Source organism: Oryctolagus cuniculus, chromosome 4 (assembly GCF_964237555.1).
Source record: "Oryctolagus cuniculus chromosome 4, mOryCun1.1, whole genome shotgun sequence".
Classification (NCBI taxonomy): domain Eukaryota; kingdom Metazoa; phylum Chordata; class Mammalia; order Lagomorpha; family Leporidae; genus Oryctolagus; species Oryctolagus cuniculus.
The window spans coordinates 76,057,794-76,074,464 of record NC_091435.1 but is presented as its reverse complement, the minus strand read 5'-3'; the positions used below and the strand labels follow the sequence as shown (position 1 = coordinate 76,074,464).

Sequence of the window (16,671 nt, the reverse complement as noted above, 5' to 3'; positions counted from 1 at the left end):
CATCCCTAGGTGCCACCATGGTGCACACCTGAGCTTCACTCAACCGTGGCAAAGATGACTGCAATGCATCTGCCCCCTCTGCAGAGGCAGTGGGTCTGCGGATCTTGTGAGCTGAGCGCTCTCCAAAATGTGTACCAAATACATATGTGTATATATATATATATATATATATGATGTATTTATTTATTTATTTGAAAGGCAGAGTTACAGAGAGGCAGAGAGAGGTCTTCCATGCTGGTCCACTCCCTAAATGGCCGCAATGGCCAGAGCTGAGCCAATCCGAAGCCAGGAGCCAGGAGCTTCTTCTGGGTCTCCCATGTGGGTGCAGGGGCCCAAGGACTTGGGCCATCTTCTGCTGCTTTCCCAGGTCATAGCAGAGAGCTGGATCGGAAGTGGAGCCGCTGGGACTTGAGCCGACGCCCACATGGGATGTAGGCACTGCAGGTGGCGGCTTTCCCTGCTCCGCCACAGCGCCGGCCCTGTGGCTGACCTCTTGTAGTGGCTGGACAGTGACTAGGTTTGAGAAACTCTGGCTGCTAAAGCAGAACTCTGGAGCAGTGCAGAAGCAGTCCCTCCTTAAAGCTTATAGACTTTGCCCAGGCAAAACTAGCAGCTGCCCCACCCTCGACTGGGGCATGTTCTCTCCTCTGCCCTGGCCCAGCTGCCCAAGGTCCTCAAGATTTCCTGTTTGTTAGTTTGTCGATGGGGAGCAGAGAGGGCTATTGGGTGCTTCGCCCCGGGCCACACCCTCTAAGGAGGTGACAGAGGAGAGCGCGGCGGAGGGAGCTTCCTCAGACCAGACGCCCTACCCAGTCCTGGGCTGGCGGAGCTCAGATTCTCTACCAAGTAAAAGGAAGTCGGGAGGGGAAATACCACCTCTCTGATATATCACTCGAAGAAAGACAGAGTGGTTTGCCATTATCGTGGAGACGGCGAGAAAAGAACATCTCAGAGACACAGCCTCACCCTTTGACTGTTAACGCAGAAGGAAAAGAAGAACTTGTGAGTAAGTACACTGACCGTCGCCTTATTAGGGGATAAGTGGGTAGAACTAGTTACCCACAGCCGGCTGCCTTCTAAACAACCATCCCATCACTCCTGCCTCTAGCAAGCATGCCTGGTCTCAGCGGAGCCCGCTGGGGTCTCTTATTCCCATGGGAGCCTACAGAGTCCCAACACACTTGGACAATCACCATTAGAAGGATGGCCCATTGTTTTTTAATTTCCTAGGCAGCAGAAAAGATTATTTCTGCAGGACCACTTTGAGTCTGTCCAGCGAGAAAACTTCTGGTAAATACATCTCTCCAAGGTAGCCCTGACGCAAATAGATGGTGCCGATCAGGGCATGGGCCTTGGCTGGCACTCCAGTTGGGGGGGGGGGGGCGGGGGTTGCTTCAAAGAGGAGACGGAGCTCCTGCTGAGCAGTGCAGGGGCCCGGAGAGAGTGACAGTGCCACGGTCATTTTCATTTCTCAGTTTTGATAGATTTACTGGCAAACAAAACAAAAAACTTACTCACACTGCAGCCCATGAGCTCATCAGTAATGTTGGCTGTGCGTCTTGTTTCTCCCTTCCTACTGGCAATGGAGACCTGCTGGTCTCCCACTAGTCTCGATGGAGACCCCGCGCCCCTTTAGGACAGGTTCTTTGAGCAGAAGGGTTGAAGAACAGAGACACTTGTGTTCCCATGTTTATATTAATTAGAAAAAAAATGCTGTCCGATGACTCGGACAACCAGCTGTGCTGGTTGCTCTGTTTTCAGTACCATGGTCCAGAAGGGAGCTGGAATTTCCGTGGCCTGGCTGACGGATGCCGAGGGTCCTTACAGTTCTCTGTGTTTCTAATAAAGTCAGCCACATCTGTGAAGCAAGAGCTGTTTCACAGAAGAGCTGTGGTTGGTTCTTGGAATAGGCGCGGGCAAGGTCACCTCAGAGCTGCCCCTCCTGGCGGCGCCCTACGTAGAGGTCTCCCAGGTTAAGATCCCAGATGCGCTCAGGCGGGCAATCAGAGCTTTAGAACCCAGGAAGCAGACCTCCCCTCCTTCCTGGGTGATGCCGATTTTTTTTTCTTTTTCAGGTTGTGAAAACAAATCCACAACTTTTGGAGACCCAGGAACCCTTTCCAATCTCTCGCCAGTGTGTTTGGCAAACATCAGCACAGAGCCTTCTACGAGGGGCAGCTGCATCGTCTTCTGCCCTTGCCTGGTGTGCACCTCCAGGCTTCTCGGTTGCCTCGCTCTGCGCCCCGTGTACCCCGGAGGCGTCCAGCCTTACTGGCTCTGAACTGTTGGCTTTCATTTTCCAACCTAAGCACCTGGAGGCATGGGCCACACGCTGAGGCCGGGAACTCCACTGCCCAGGTGTCTACACCTCAAGCTCTGCCTGCTCTTGGCGCTGGCGGGTCTCCACTTCTCTTCAGGTAAGCGGCACGCGGGAACCTAACTGAGACACTGCGCCAGTGGGGAGAGAGGCGGCGGCGTTCTCTCTGCTGCCCCCTTCTGTCGCCCGATGAACTGGAAGGGAGCTGCTGGGTGTTTCCAACCCAGTGTCGGGATCAGGAAACTGTGCTCCGCAGAGGTTAGAGGAGCTGCTTAGGGTCACACGGCAAGTTAGCATCCAGGTGGGGACAGGGTTATCATAACAAAGCCAAAAGCTCATTTTGCCACAGCTTAGAGTTGTGGCCACTTGCATGAATGCCAGGTGCTCTCTCTCTCATTCTGTATCGTGCTAAGGGTGTTGTCCTAGGGATCTGGTTCCCAAACTAGATTTCTCTACCATTCGGCTAAAGTGGTCTTCCTTTAAAATTCAGCCTTCCGATTCGAAGGCAAGGGGAGTGGTTGAGGAATATAATCTTCCGAATGCCGGCTCTTTCTCTTCATATGTGTTCCTCCATGTTGGATGCTGAGGTCTTTTGGCATCTGACAAATTCATGGTCTCAGACTTTAATTTACTACCTAGGGTCTCTCAAAGAATGTTTGGACATCCAGGGGCTTTTGTTCCAGCCTCGGTGGCTGTAGGAGGTGCTGGACTTGGAGTGCTGTTGAGATGGGAGGGCTCAGCCTGCTGGTTTCCCAAATACAAACAGGAGATCCGGTTCCAGCCGGAACCTTTCCAGTCTGCAGAGGTGCTGGTCTTGAAAGCTGCTTCCTTCGCGTAGCCCAGAATCTCCACGGTGTGTCTGTGTGGCAACGGGAGCCGGGGCGGGAACTCCAGGAAGAAGACTTGGAGGCTGGGAGAGTGCCTGAGCACAGTGGTCTTCAACTTTTTGTCCTGAGCTGTCAAATTTGTTGTTGTATACTGTTGTAGAGCCAGGAGACCCATGGTTGAAGCTTCACAGCCTTCATGTTAGATTTTGTGTATATTTAATGGTTATATGACATTTCCAACAGTTACAGCGTTCTTATGGGAAGGCAGGGAAACACTCCCCAAAGAGACTTCTCTGGGGAGTTTAAAATATGTAGAAGGAAATTCATACAGGTGGAATTCCTGGAAATGAGGGTGTGTTGGGGGAAGGGGGTGTGAGAGACGGACAGAGAAGGGAAGAAGAGAGAGAGAGAGAAAGAGAGAGAGAGAGAGAAACAACAAAAAGGAAAACGAAAACACACACACAAAAGAAATGAAACCAAGACATTAGCAATTGTCCCAGGAAAATTATAGTCAGAGGCAAATGAAAAAAGATGAGCTCTGAGCTAAAGAAAGAGGTTTAGGAAAACCCCTTGTCCCACGGCTCCAGTCAGATATTACTGTTGCTGTTACTCAGTCAACAAACCAGCCCGTGAACTCCTTACACCTGAACACACAGTGTGCGTGCTCCAGGGGCACCACAGAGGCTGTGCCTGGGATTCTTGTCCCCAAAGAGGTTTGCATAGGTTGCCTGGGAAAGGAAAACTAACCCATATACAAGAGTACTTCGAACATTTCGTGGAAAGGCAACATTTTTAAAAATACATTTATTTTGGTGCACAGATATTTTGAAATCCATGCTTAATTTTCCTAATATACATTTTCCATGAACTTTTTGAAAACAAGCAAAGAGTGATGCTGTGCTGGGTCCTGGCTGTAAAAACCCAAACTCTGGCAAAGGAGGGACGAGGGTGAGCTGGAGCAGCTGGAGGCATACGGGTGACAGAGAAATCTGGGCAGGCCAGCAGCCTGGGCAAGGCGCAGGGGCAAGGCTGCATGGGACACAGGTGTTCATTCTTTTGCTTAATCCTTTATTAATTTGACAGGCATCGAGCATCTGCTATGTACAGGATGCTTTTCTTGGTCCTGGGGACAAACTATGAGCAAAATGGACACGGCTCTCATCTTTATGGAATTTAAGGTCTTTGGGAGGAAGAAGAAAAGTAACTCAATGATGACTCAAGGATGCATGAGTAACAGGGACCAGGACTTTGCAAGCAAGGGACCAGTGCTGTCCCCGAGCCACTGTCTCTCCAGAGGGCAGGGCCTGTCACATGGGGGAAGCACAGACGTGAGAGAGCAAGCAGGGCCCCAGGGAAGACAGTGCTGGACTAGGAGGCAGTGGGAGCAGCCAGGCCCCCAGGCTTGAAGGCCACAGTCAGGAATCTGCTTTATGAGACAAGGAGCTCAGTCTATCCCAGTGCTGTTCGCACTTGAATTGTGCACACCAATCACTGGGGTGGGGGTGGGGAGTATTAAAATGCAATTTCTAGCACAGGGGATTTTTTAGAGAAGTAAAACTATTTTGCATTATACTATAATGATGGATCTAGGTCACTATAGATTTGTCAAAACCCATAGAATGTGCAGGAGCAGGAGTGAACCTTAACACAAACCATGGACTTTGGGTGATGATGACGACGCGTCAGTGTAGGCTTACTTATGGCATCAATGCACCACACGGTGTAGGATGTTGATGGTGGGGGAGGCCGTGCATATGTGGGGAGGGTTATAGGAGAACCCTCGGTGACTTTCCACTCAATTTTGCTGTGAATCTGAAATTGCTGTGAAATAGAAAGTTCACCTACTGTTTGGAAATGCTATTTTTGCTTCAGTTAGTCTGGGAAGGGGCCTGAGATTTTGCATTTTCTAAGAAGCACCCAGGCAATGCTGATACTGCCAGACCGTAAATCTTTAATTTGGGTAGGAAAGCTTTAATGACATTTCAAAAAAAAAAAAAAAAAAAGTGTTGCTGCTGAAGCGTAAAGAGTGGCTGGTAGGGCGGCTGCCGTGATCGTGCGAAACCCATCGGCAGGCTGTTTTAGTGCTTCCAGAACACGGTGAGGGTTTTCGTGAAAATAATGGAATCAATCAGAATGAAATGGGTGGGTTGGAAAGGGCCTCTGACTGGAGCATAGCTTTCAGTTGTGCATGGTCTGCGGGAGACAAGATTGAGTGACAGAGTGGAGTAAGATTATGGAGGACATAGCTTCAGGGCGCTGGGCTCTCCCATCTGGCTCTGGGTCAAGAAGGCACACTGCAGCCAGAGTGCCCCGACTCTGCGCTTCCCCAGCCACGGGCACCCAAAGCAGTGACCCCTCTCTCTGGCACAGGGTGAGAGCAGCCCGCCTCTCCCCTCTGCCAGGCTGGTGTGCACTGTTGACAGAGACAGGAACACCTGACTGTGCACTCCGGAAACCGGTGACTGTAAGGCAGAGGGGCCAACGTGGTGTGGCTTTGCCCTCAGAGCTGGGGTCCTTTAATGGGATCCCAGGAAAATCCTGGGTCCGTAAGTCTGTAGCAGATACCAAGCAGAAAGCGAAGAGATTGCCCCGAGGTGTTGCTATTAACAGAACCGCCCTGAACGCACGAGCACCCCCGTGTTGCTGTCAGAAGGTGGCGGGCCCAGGGGTCCCCTGAGGGAGGCATTTCACCATCATCACCCTGGTAACAGCTCTTCTGGTCCCTGAGCACTTTGTGGATATAACTACTGTTTAGGGGGAGGAAGAGAGAAAAGTCACAGACACAGAGATTGTGTCAGTGAGCTGAGACTACAGTGGAGAGAAGGTTGAGCGACGTGAAACTCACTGCCAGCTGCCACGGGTCACAGGCACCTTCTCTTCCCTGTGTTGCTGGCACCAGCCCAGGGTGACCCTGACTGAGCCCAGGCTGCTTTCTGAATCAGAAGCTTAGAAGTGTCCAAAGGGGTCACTTCTGTTGGAAGAGTGTGTACGTACCAGCCATGGTGAAGTTTCCAGGTGGGGGCATGGTAGATGACTTCTATGCTCACCTGTCTTTGCTATTCTTCCTATTTGTACTGTGTGTTTCTTCAGAGAAAATGTGTGTCTCTGTCTCTCTCTCTCTCTCTCTCTCTCTCTCTCTCTCTCTAACTCTGCCTTTTTTAAGGTTAATTTATTTATTGGAAAGGCAGAGTTAGAGAGAGAGAGATTTCAATCTTCCGTCGCTGGTTCACTCTGCAAATGGCTGCAAAGGTTCAGGCAAGAGGCCCAACAACTTGGGTCATTCTGTGCTGCTTTCTCAGGTGCATTAGCAGGGAGCTGGATTGGCAGTGGAGAAACCAGGACTTGAACCGGTGCCCATATAGGATGCCAGCACTACAGATGGCAGCCTAACCCAGTACGCCACAACAGCAGCCCCACTTGGTGAATTTTTGATACTGTGCCCACCTGTTTTTCTCCCTCAGGGGAAGTGGTGAGGCAGCAGCCAGTCTCTGGGCAGTCTCCCTGCCCACTTCAGTGGTTAAACTGTGCACCTTTGCCAGAAGGGTGCTTTGGCCCAGCCACTGCATCCACACTGCCCAGCTCATGTGTTAGGAGACTGACATCTTTCTAGATGGAGTTTTTTTTTTAAAGCTATACATTATATTGTATTATTTTTTTTAAAAAAAGGACATTTGCTTTTTCAAAAAAAAAGTTTATTTGAAAGGCAGAGAGACAGAAAGGGAGAGGCAGAAGGAGATGGAGAGAGAGAGAGAAAGGGGGAGGGAGAGAGAGAGAGCTTCCATCCACTGATTCATTCTCCAAATGTTCACAACAGTTAAATCTGGGCCAGGCCGAAGCCAGGAGCCTGGAACTCAATCCAAGCCTCCCTTGTGGGTGGCAGGGACCCAACTCCTTGAGCCACCACTTGCTGCCTCCTAGGGTGTGCATTAGCAGGAAGCTGGAATCAGGAGTGGAGCCAGGACTCGATGCCACTCCGAGTGGCATTTTCACCACTGTGTGAAATGACCATATTAAATTTCATTTTTATATTATTATATCTCCCCATTTTCCCTGTACTCTTTTTTGTGATGATATAAAATTCACCCTTTCACAGTGTATAATTCAGTGGTTTCTAGCATATGCTCAACGTTGTGAAATCGTTACCACTGTCTAATTCCAGAACATTTCCATCGCTGCAAAAAAACAAAACAAAACAAAACGCTGTACCCTTGAACAGCCACTTCCCATTTCTCCCTCCCTCCCTCTGTCTCCTGGTAACCGCAGATCTACTTTCTGCCTCCATGAATTTGCCTATTCTGCACATTTCTTATAGATGGAATCATATAGCATGTGGTGTTTGGGGCCTGGCTTCCTTCCCTTAGCACAATGCTTCATTTATTCTTTTTTTTTTTTTTAAGATTTTATTTATTTAGTTGAGAGGCAGAGTTACAGACAGAGAGAGGGAGAGACAGAAAGATCTTCCATCTGCTGGTTCACCCCCCAAATGGCCACAACGGGCTTGGACCATCTTCCACTGCTTTCCCAGGAGCATTGGCAGGGATCTGGATCTAAAGTGGAGCAGCCGGGACTTGAACTGGCACCCATATAGGATGCTGGCACTGCAGGCTGGGGCTTTAACCCACTGTGCCACAGTGCTGGCCCCTGCTTCATTTATTCTTATGGCTGAGTGGTAGACTCAGTTTTTGAGGCACCCGCTATGTGTTTAAAAACGAGCGGTCGCTGCACTGGTTGGCAAATGGCTTCTCCCTTGGGCATTAGTGGTGGAGAGTTGAAGCAGTCAGGGCAGGAAGTGGACAGGCCAGGGCTGGGGGCTAATACTACGGAGTGTCCCCAGGGAGCCACAAAGATGGGGGGCAGTTTACACACATCCACCCAGAGAGGTGAGCAGAATTGCCTTCCGTTTCTGCCTCCTCCCTCCCTCTCTCTCACCACCTCTGTCCCTGTTTGACCACCTTTGGGCTCTCGATTCCACAGGGCGGCCAGTTACCATGGTGATGCTGGTTCCACCCTGGGTGTGGTTCGACAAAGCAGGGCAGGAAGGGCCCCATTAAGACTGTACACCTTTTGCAGCTCACAGCCCTTTACGTCTGCTGCTGCATGAGTGCTGTGAGAACTGTGTGAAGTAGGGAAGATAACAGCATGCTCATTTTGCAGAAGTGGTTCATGAGGCCCACAGGGGTTAACCAACTTGTTCAAGGTTGTGATTCTGCCCCTCAGCAGATGGAGCCAGATTTCATTGTCTGGTGCCCGCTGTGCACTCAGGAAATGTTTGCTGAGCACCAGGCCCTGTGGACACTGCAGATGTGGCTCTGGACAAAACAGACCAAGCCCCTGCTCTCACGACCCCAGGGGTAATCATATGAGCATGTTGTATACAAGGGGTCTTTAAAAAGCTCATGAAAATCCACTTCATCCTTTTTTTTTCTTAAAGATTTATTTATTTATTTATTTGAAAAGCAGAGTTACAGAGAGAGAGGGAGAGACGAGGAGAGAGGGAGAGACGAGGAGAGAGAGAGAGAGAGAGAGAGAGAGAGAGAGAGAGAATGTCTTCCATCTGCTGGTTCATTCCCCAAATGCCTGCAATAGCTGGGGCTGGGCAAGGCTGAAATCAGGAGCCCAGAACTCTATCCAGGTCTCCCACATGGGTGGGAGGCACCCAGGTACTTGGGCCATTTCCACTGCTGGAGGATCCAGGGAGCCGGATCAAAAGTAGAAAATCCAGGACTCAACACCAGCACTTATACGGGATGCTGGCATCTCAGGCAGTAGGTTAACCTGCTGCACCACAACACTGGCCCCGGCATATATATCATCTTTTAATTTCAGTTGTCCTTGAACTTTTTGAAGTACCTTTGTATATACTTATATGTAGATTCATGACATATAATGCCATTTCGGTCAATGATCAAACACATATACAATGGTGCTCCCACAAGGTTAGCATGGCCTTGAAACGGGTCACCATGTGGAGGTGGAAGGCAGTGACACCGAGGATCCTAGCCCTGGGGAGGTTTAGGCTACTGTGTGCATTTGCATATTTGTTAAAAAAAAAAAAAAAACAATTGCTTAGGGGCCAACATTGTGGTGTAGTGGGTTAAGCCACTACCTGCATGCCATATGGGTGCCGGTTCGTATCCCGGCTGCTCCACTTCTGGTCTGGCTCCCTGATAATGGCCTAGGAAAAGCAGCAAAAAATGGTCCAAGTGTTTGGACCCCTGCCACCCAGCTGAGAGATCATGATGAAGCTTCTGGATACTAGCTTCAGCCTGGCCCAGCCCTGGCCATTGTGGCCATTTAGGAAGTAAACCAAGAAAAATCTTCAGAAAATACTTACAGGATAAAGATATAAAGAAAGCAAATATTTTGTACAGTTGTACCAATGTGTGTTTTAAATGGTCATTACCCAAAGCAATACAAATTTTTAAAGTTTATAAAGTAAAAATATTATATTAGGTTAAGCTTAATTTATTATTGAGGGAAGACAAAAATAGTTTAATGAGTTAAGTGTAGCCTGAGAAAGCAGTGTTTAAAAACTCCACTGTGGTGCACAGGAATACACCAGGCCTCACAGACACACACCCTCACTCACCAGCGTGCCCACTGCACCTATCAGGCCTGCAAGCTCCATTCATGGTAAGCACCCCACCCAACGTACCCTTTTAGATCTCTCTATACTGTATTTGTACTATACCGCCTCTTCTTTTTTTTTTTTTTTTTTAGATTTATTTTATGTATTTGAAAGACAGAGTCACAGAGAGAGGTAGAGACAGAGAGAGAGAGAGAGGGAGGTCTTCCATCTGCTGGTTCACTCTCCAAATGGCCACAATGGCCAGAGCTGAGCTCACCTGAAGCTAAGAGCTTCTCTTGGTTCTCCCACGTGGGTGCAGGGCCCCAAGGACTTGGGCCATCCTCTACTGTTTTCCCAGGCACATTAGCAGAGAGCTGGATTGGAACGGGAGCAGCCAGGATTCGAACCGGCGCTGCAGGCTGGGGCTTTAGCCCACTGCATCACAACACTGGCCCCACCTTTTCTTCTTTTTTAAAAAAATAAAGATTTATTTACTTATTTGAAAGTCCGAGTTACAGAGAGAGAGGGAGAGATACTTCCATCCACTAGTTCACACCCCAGATGTCCCCAGTAGCCAACACTGGGCCAGGCTGAAGCTAAGAGCCAGGAGCTTCATCTGGGTCTCCCACATGGGTACTGGGGTCCAAACACTTGGGCCATCTTCTGTTGCTTTCCCAGGCATAGTAGCAGGGAGCTGGATAGGAAATGGAGCAGCTGGGACTTGAACCAGCACCCATATGGGATGCCGGTGTCACAGGCAGTGGCTTTACCCACGATGCCACAGCTCCAGCCCCTTACTGTACATTTTTCTCTGTTTAAATACACAAAAATCTATCATTGCTGTATTCAGTACAGTGACATGACATACAGGCATGTAGCCTAACAACAGTAGGCTACACCAGCAGCCTAGGTGTGCAGTGGGCCACACCAGGTAGGTTGTTGTAAGCACTAAACACTTGAGGAGGGACGCATGACAACCAAATTGCCAGCAATGCATTTCCCCGACAACAAGTGACACGTGGCTGCAAATAGGCACCAGCCAGAAGGAAGCTTGAAAAGAAAGACATCAGGACCACAGTGGCAGATGCAAGGGGACAGGGAGGCAGGCCTGAGTTCGGGGGTCTCTGGGCCATGTGGCTCCTTTAATTCCCAGTCCCGGGAAGGAGTTGTGCGTGCAGTATCTCATTTAAATCCTTGGGGAGGTGTTGTGATGCCCATTTGTATACTGTGAAAACACACTCTGCAAGTCACCCAGATTGCAGGGGGTCATGCTGACAGTTCTGGGGCCCGCCTCTCCCCTCCAGCCTCACTGGAGCACCCCGAAACCCTGCAGAGGTGCGGCCGCTGTGTTCTCATCACCATCTGAACGCGGTGCAGCCCCTGGGCATGGAAGCAGGTCCCTGTGGGAATTTGCAAACTGCCCGGCAGAGTTTTGGTTCCTCTTCTGGGTCTGGTTCTTCCTCAGCACCGGCTGTCTGGTGAGAGGACCTCGCCTGGGAAGCGTAAGCTGCCCATTGACGGTGCGCCGTGACCTTTTGCCAGCCGCCCACACTTCTCCTCAGACAGCTGGACAAAAAGTCCTCAGGAGCCATCATGGAAATCAGATGGCTTCATTTTCAGTTGTGGTTGCTCTTGTGCTAAGTCACCACATGTCAAAAGTTGGTTCAAAATACTGCATCCTTCTTTTTGGGTGGGAACGGGGACTCGGGGCCCCAGCAGAGGGAGCTGCTCTCTGTCTTGGCATCCGTCTGGCCCCAGCAAGGCCAGAGTCCTGTACGTCTGGCAGGACGCCCGAGAAAGAGGAAGAAGCCAAGGGGCAGGGTTGGGGAAGGATAGAGGGAGAGAGAAAAATGGAACGCAGGCCTTTTCTGTTTATATCATTGGAATTTGAATCTGATTCTGCAAGTGGCCGAGCTGGGCCTGGAATGCAAGTCAGGAACACACAGTGTGCGCTGCCTCTTCATATCATTTTGCTTTCTTTGTGTCCCGAAGCGTGTCGGCACTGCAGCTGGATTCTCAGCGATCATAGCTTCGCTTGCCCTTCATTGCTTCCCCGATCACTTAACACTCCTGCAGCAGGGACTGGCCACGCTCGGCACAGTCGCCCAAAGCGGGGGGCCTAGGATCCTTCTGAGTTAGCTCGGGTTGCTGTGTAAATACTCGCCATGCCCAAACCACTTCCTAATTGCGGTGGCCGAGCCATCTCCAGGGTGACGGAGGTCTGAGATGCAAAGTGCTACAGCCCCTTGATCTTGCTTTCCAAGAACACAGAGGACCTCGAAATAAGTCACCCAAACACTGGCTTTCTTTGGGGGGGCTGGGGGGGCTCTGTGTGGCCCTGGGACATGGGGCAGGGAAGACAGAGCACGATGGCGCAGGCGGGAGTGAGGCCGGCTGTGAAGGGTGTGCTCCTGACTGCGATGCTGCATCAGGTCCTGCGCGGTACAGGAGGAGGGAGCACCCCTTGAGAAGCAGACACTCAGGAGGTCAAGTCCGCTAAGGGATCCTGCTGTGGATGTGTGGGTGCTAGGGGCTAACAAGGTGCTGGAGCGCACGTGCTGAAATGTTGGTGTTTCAGGACGTACTGATGAGGAATCCACTGCACTGCAGGTAGCCAAGGGAGATAAAGTCAGCACATAGGAATCACACGGGTTAGCTGAGAGGGCTGAAGCAGACCCAAGGTGCGACCGTGGTCCTGGGTGGACAGAGATGAGGGGCGTCACTGCAGCCTGGGCCCACGGGGTCAGCACAGGCGGGGGTGGGGGCCAAGCACTCTGCCTCTCAAAGCCAGCACTCACGGTGGGGCCGGGGTGGGCTGGGGCAGCCTTGGCTTATCTACCCCAGAGCTGGGAAACCGGCCAACATGAAGAGGGGCCTAAAAGCCTGGGCCAAGAAACACAGCGCAGAGTGAACCTGGAGCAGGTTCCTTCCCAGGGCGCACTTTCCCATCGCTGAAAGAGGCCAGCGACACCAGTGACCCCAAAGTCCCTTCGAGGCCTCAGCTTCCTTCCCCATGATGGGCACTGTCCTTGGGCTGAGTGCACTGTGTTACCCAGGTTGGTGCCTACATCCACGTCTCTTAGTGGGCCTCCTCCCTGCCTCACTGTGGGATCCTGTCCCTGGCCCTGACTCCTGGTCCGTGGTATCTGACTATACACAGGCGTGACACTAGCAGATGCCACTCCATGTTTCTTTCTTTAAAAAAAAAAAAATCAACTTATTTATTTAGAAGGCAGAGCTACAGACAGACAGTGAGACAGAAAGAGAGAGAGATCTTTCATCTGCTGATTCACTCCCCAGATGGCTGCAATGGCCGGAGCTGGGCCAACCTAAAGCCACGAGCCAAGAGCTTCTTCCAGGTCTCCCGCACGGGTGCAGGGGCCCAAGGACTTGGGCCATCCTCTTCTGCTTTCCCAGACATATCAGCAGGGAGCTGGATTGCAAGTGGAGCATCCAGGACTTGAACCCAGCACCCATATGGGATGCTGGCACCATAGGTGGCAGCTTTACCCACTGTGCCACAGAGCCAGCCCCCACTCCATGTTTCTTAACGCCCAAGGTGATCACCATATGGAGATGCAGGGAAAGGGAAGATTCTGGATGAATTTCTGTAGGTGGCATCCCTAAAAGAGATGGACCATCTGGTGGGCTGCCACGAGGAGGTCCCAGGCACTCGAGAATGGCCAAAATGCATGCCACACTTGTGAATTTTTAATGAAGACGTATGTAGGTGCAAAGCTGTGGGCGAGGCGTTCTGCACCGCAAGCGACTCAGGGAACATGGACATAGAAGACAGGAAAGGGAGAAGGCCCTGACTCCAGGGGCTGGGTCTACACGGTGGAATCTCTGTTCCTCTGGGCAGTGCTGGCCGAAAACCACCTGAGCAAGGGAGCAGGGGACAGAGCCAAGGAAGAGGCCTTTTTTTATTTTTAAATTTTTTTTAAGATTGTATTTCTTTATTTGAGAGGTAGAGTTACAGACGGTGAGAGGGAGAGACAGAGAGAAAGGTCTTCCTTCCACTGATTCATTCCCCAAATGGCCGCAACGGCCGGAGCTGCACCAATCCGAAGCCAGGAGCCAGGAGATTCTTCCAGGTCTCCCATGCAGGTGCAGGGACCCAAGCACTTGGGCCATCTTCCACTGCCTTCCCCGGCCATAGCAGAGAGCTGGACTGGAAGTGGAGCAGCTGGGACTAGAACCGGCGCCCATATGGGATGCTGGCACTATAGGAGAAGGATTAACCTACTGCGCCACAGCCCCGGCCCCGGAAGAGGCATTTTAGAAGTAGGCTGCCAGGGGCCGGCACTGTGGCGTAGTGGGCAAAGCCACTGCTAGAGGAAGACTTCTCCCTCTCTCTGCCTCTGCATCTTTGTAACTCTGCCTTTCAAATAAACCTTTTTTTCTTTTAAGTGCGCTTTCCTGGGGTATCTGTTTTCTGTCTCTTAAAAGAATTTCTAGGGAGCCAGTGGTGTGGCATACACTGCCTGTGACACTGGCATCTCCTGTGAGTGCCCCTTCGAGTCCCAGCTGCCTCACTTCTGATCCAGCACCCTGTTAATGCTTCTGGGAAAGCAGCAAAAGGTGGCCCAAGTGCTTGGGCCCCTGCACTCACATGTGAGACCTGGAAGAAGCTCCTGGCTCCTGGCTTCCACCTGGCACAGCAGATAGGCGACAGCTCACTCCCTCCCCCACCGCCCTACCTCTCTGTAACTCTGCCTTTCAAATAAGTAAAAAAAAAAAAAAAAAAAAAAAAAGGAATTTCTAAAGAAATGAGTTGCTACTTAACCTCCAAATGCATGTTCCTGACCCCTTTTTCCTAGAGGAGAGAAAGGGTCGTTACGCCCCCGTGAGCCTCTCATAACAACACTGTGGTGAGCTGGTGAGTGCATCACTTTGCTTTATATGTAGTTCTGTTGAAGGTCACCTTAATTAGCATCTAGTATTGATTCAGAAACATTGAGCTTGTATCCTACAGCTCTGTAACTCCAGCCTGCAGGAGGCTCATCCAACACAATGACGTCTCTGTAAGGCACAGCACAGCCTCCTGCTGCTTAGGGATGCCACACGGCGCTGCCCCAGGGCCATGTTCAATGTCAGAGTCAACAAGAAGAAGCACAGACATGTGAAGAGGGTGGCACCGGAGCTGCACACTGTGGGAGGACACTGCTCACAGTGCGAGGCCTAAGCGAATAGGGCGGAGCCTAGCCTCCCTCAGCATCCGTCTGCTGGGGACCGGTGTGTCAGCTGACTTGAGTTTTTGGCACTCTGCCTGTGCCTGTGAATGACCGCAAAAGTACAGTTTTACCTAACATCACTGCACCGTAGGCTCAGAAATGGTTACCATCTGAATGGATGGGCAATGTTGTGTAGCAGGTGTCACCACTGGCCAGTTTGAGTTTCAGCTCCTCTGCTTCGGATGCAGTTTCTTGCTGAAGCCCCTGAGAGTCAGCAAATGATGGCCCAAGTGTTTGGGTCCTGGCCACCCATGTGGGGACCCGGCTAGAGTTCCTGACTTCTGGCTTCAGCCTGGCTGAGTCCTGGCTGTTTTCAGCATTTGGGGAGTGAACTCATGGATGGACAATCTCTCTCTTTCTCTGTCACACTGCCTTTCAAATAAATAAATCAATCTTTTAAAAACTTGGTTAACATGATAAATTCTGTAATTTTTACCACAATACAAACACCCAACATCATTGAGACCAAAATAATCAAACAGAGTTCTCTCATCATGCTTGGTCATGGGATATAACACCCTGAGATGAGGCTGGCGCTGTGGTGTAGCGGGTTAAGTTGCCACCTGCAATGCCAACATCTCATGGGCGATGGGTCATGTTCCAGCTGCTCCACTTCCAATCCAGCTCCCTACTAATGGCTTTGGACAAGCAGCAGCAGATGGCCCAAGTGCTTGGGCCCCTGCTACCCACATGGGAAACCCAGATAAAGCTCCAGTTTCCTGGCTTTAGCTTGGCCCAACCCCAGCCTTTGAAGCCATCCGGGGAGTGAACCAGCAGATAGAAGATCAATATTTCTCCCTCCCTCCTTCTCTCTACCTCTCTCCCTGTAACTCTGCCTTTCCGAGAAATAAAAGATAAATCTTTTTTTTTTTTCTTTCTTTCTTTCTTTTCTTTTTTTCTTTCTTTCTTTCTTTTTTTTTTTTTTTTTTTTTCTTTTTTTTTTTGACAGGCAGAGTGGACAGTGAGAGAGAGAGACAGAGAGAAAGGTCTTCCTTTGCCGTTGGTTTACCTTCCAATGGCCACCGTGGCCAGTGTGCTGCGGCCAGCGTACCGCGCTGATCCGAAGCCAAGAGCCAGGTGCTTCTCCTGGTCTCCCATGGGGTGCAGGGCCCAAGTACTTGGGCCATCCTCCACTGCACTCCTGGGCCACAGCAGAGAGCTGGCCTGGAAGAGGGGCAACCGGGACAGAATCCGGTGCCCTGACCGGGACTAGAAAGAACCCGGTGTGCCGGCACCACAAGGCAGAGGATTAGCCTATTGAGCCGCGGCGCTGGCCTGATAAATCTTTTTTTAAAATAAAACTCATACAGTCTGAGTTTATTGCTGCCACCTCTGGATTTCTGCTCATGAGGGAATCTACAATTAATCCATAAGCAATCTTGTTCTGTTTGCCTCTCCGTAGGTATCAGCCAGGTCACCAAGTCGGTGAAAGAAATGGCAGCACTGTCCTGTGATTACAACATTTCTATCGATGAACTGGCGAGAATGCGCATATACTGGCAGAAGGACCAACAGATGGTGCTGAGCATCATCTCTGGGCAAGTGGAAGTGTGGCCTGAGTACAAGAACCGCACCTTCCCCGACATCATTAACAACCTCTCCCTTATGATCCTGGCACTGCGCCTGTCGGACAAGGGCACCTACACCTGCGTGGTTCAGAAGAATGAGAACGGGTCTTTCAGACGGGAGCACCTGACCTCCGTGACACTGTCCATCAGAGGTTGG

General features: G+C 50.8%; 1 protein-coding gene across 3 annotated transcripts in view; it reads left to right on the top strand.

The window, feature by feature from the left end:
- Positions 1-684: 684 nt before the first annotated feature.
- CD80 (CD80 molecule) overlaps positions 685-16,671 on the top strand; it is a 31,740-nt gene continuing 15,753 nt past the window's right edge. The window contains exons 1-3 of one of the 3 annotated variants that reach the window (XM_008266820.4): positions 685-1,006; positions 2,076-2,417; positions 16,349-16,666. In XM_008266820.4, the coding sequence (XP_008265042.1) occupies positions 2,321-2,417; positions 16,349-16,666 (415 nt within the window). In that variant the 5' untranslated portion in view covers positions 685-1,006; positions 2,076-2,320. 3 annotated transcript variants of the gene reach the window in all.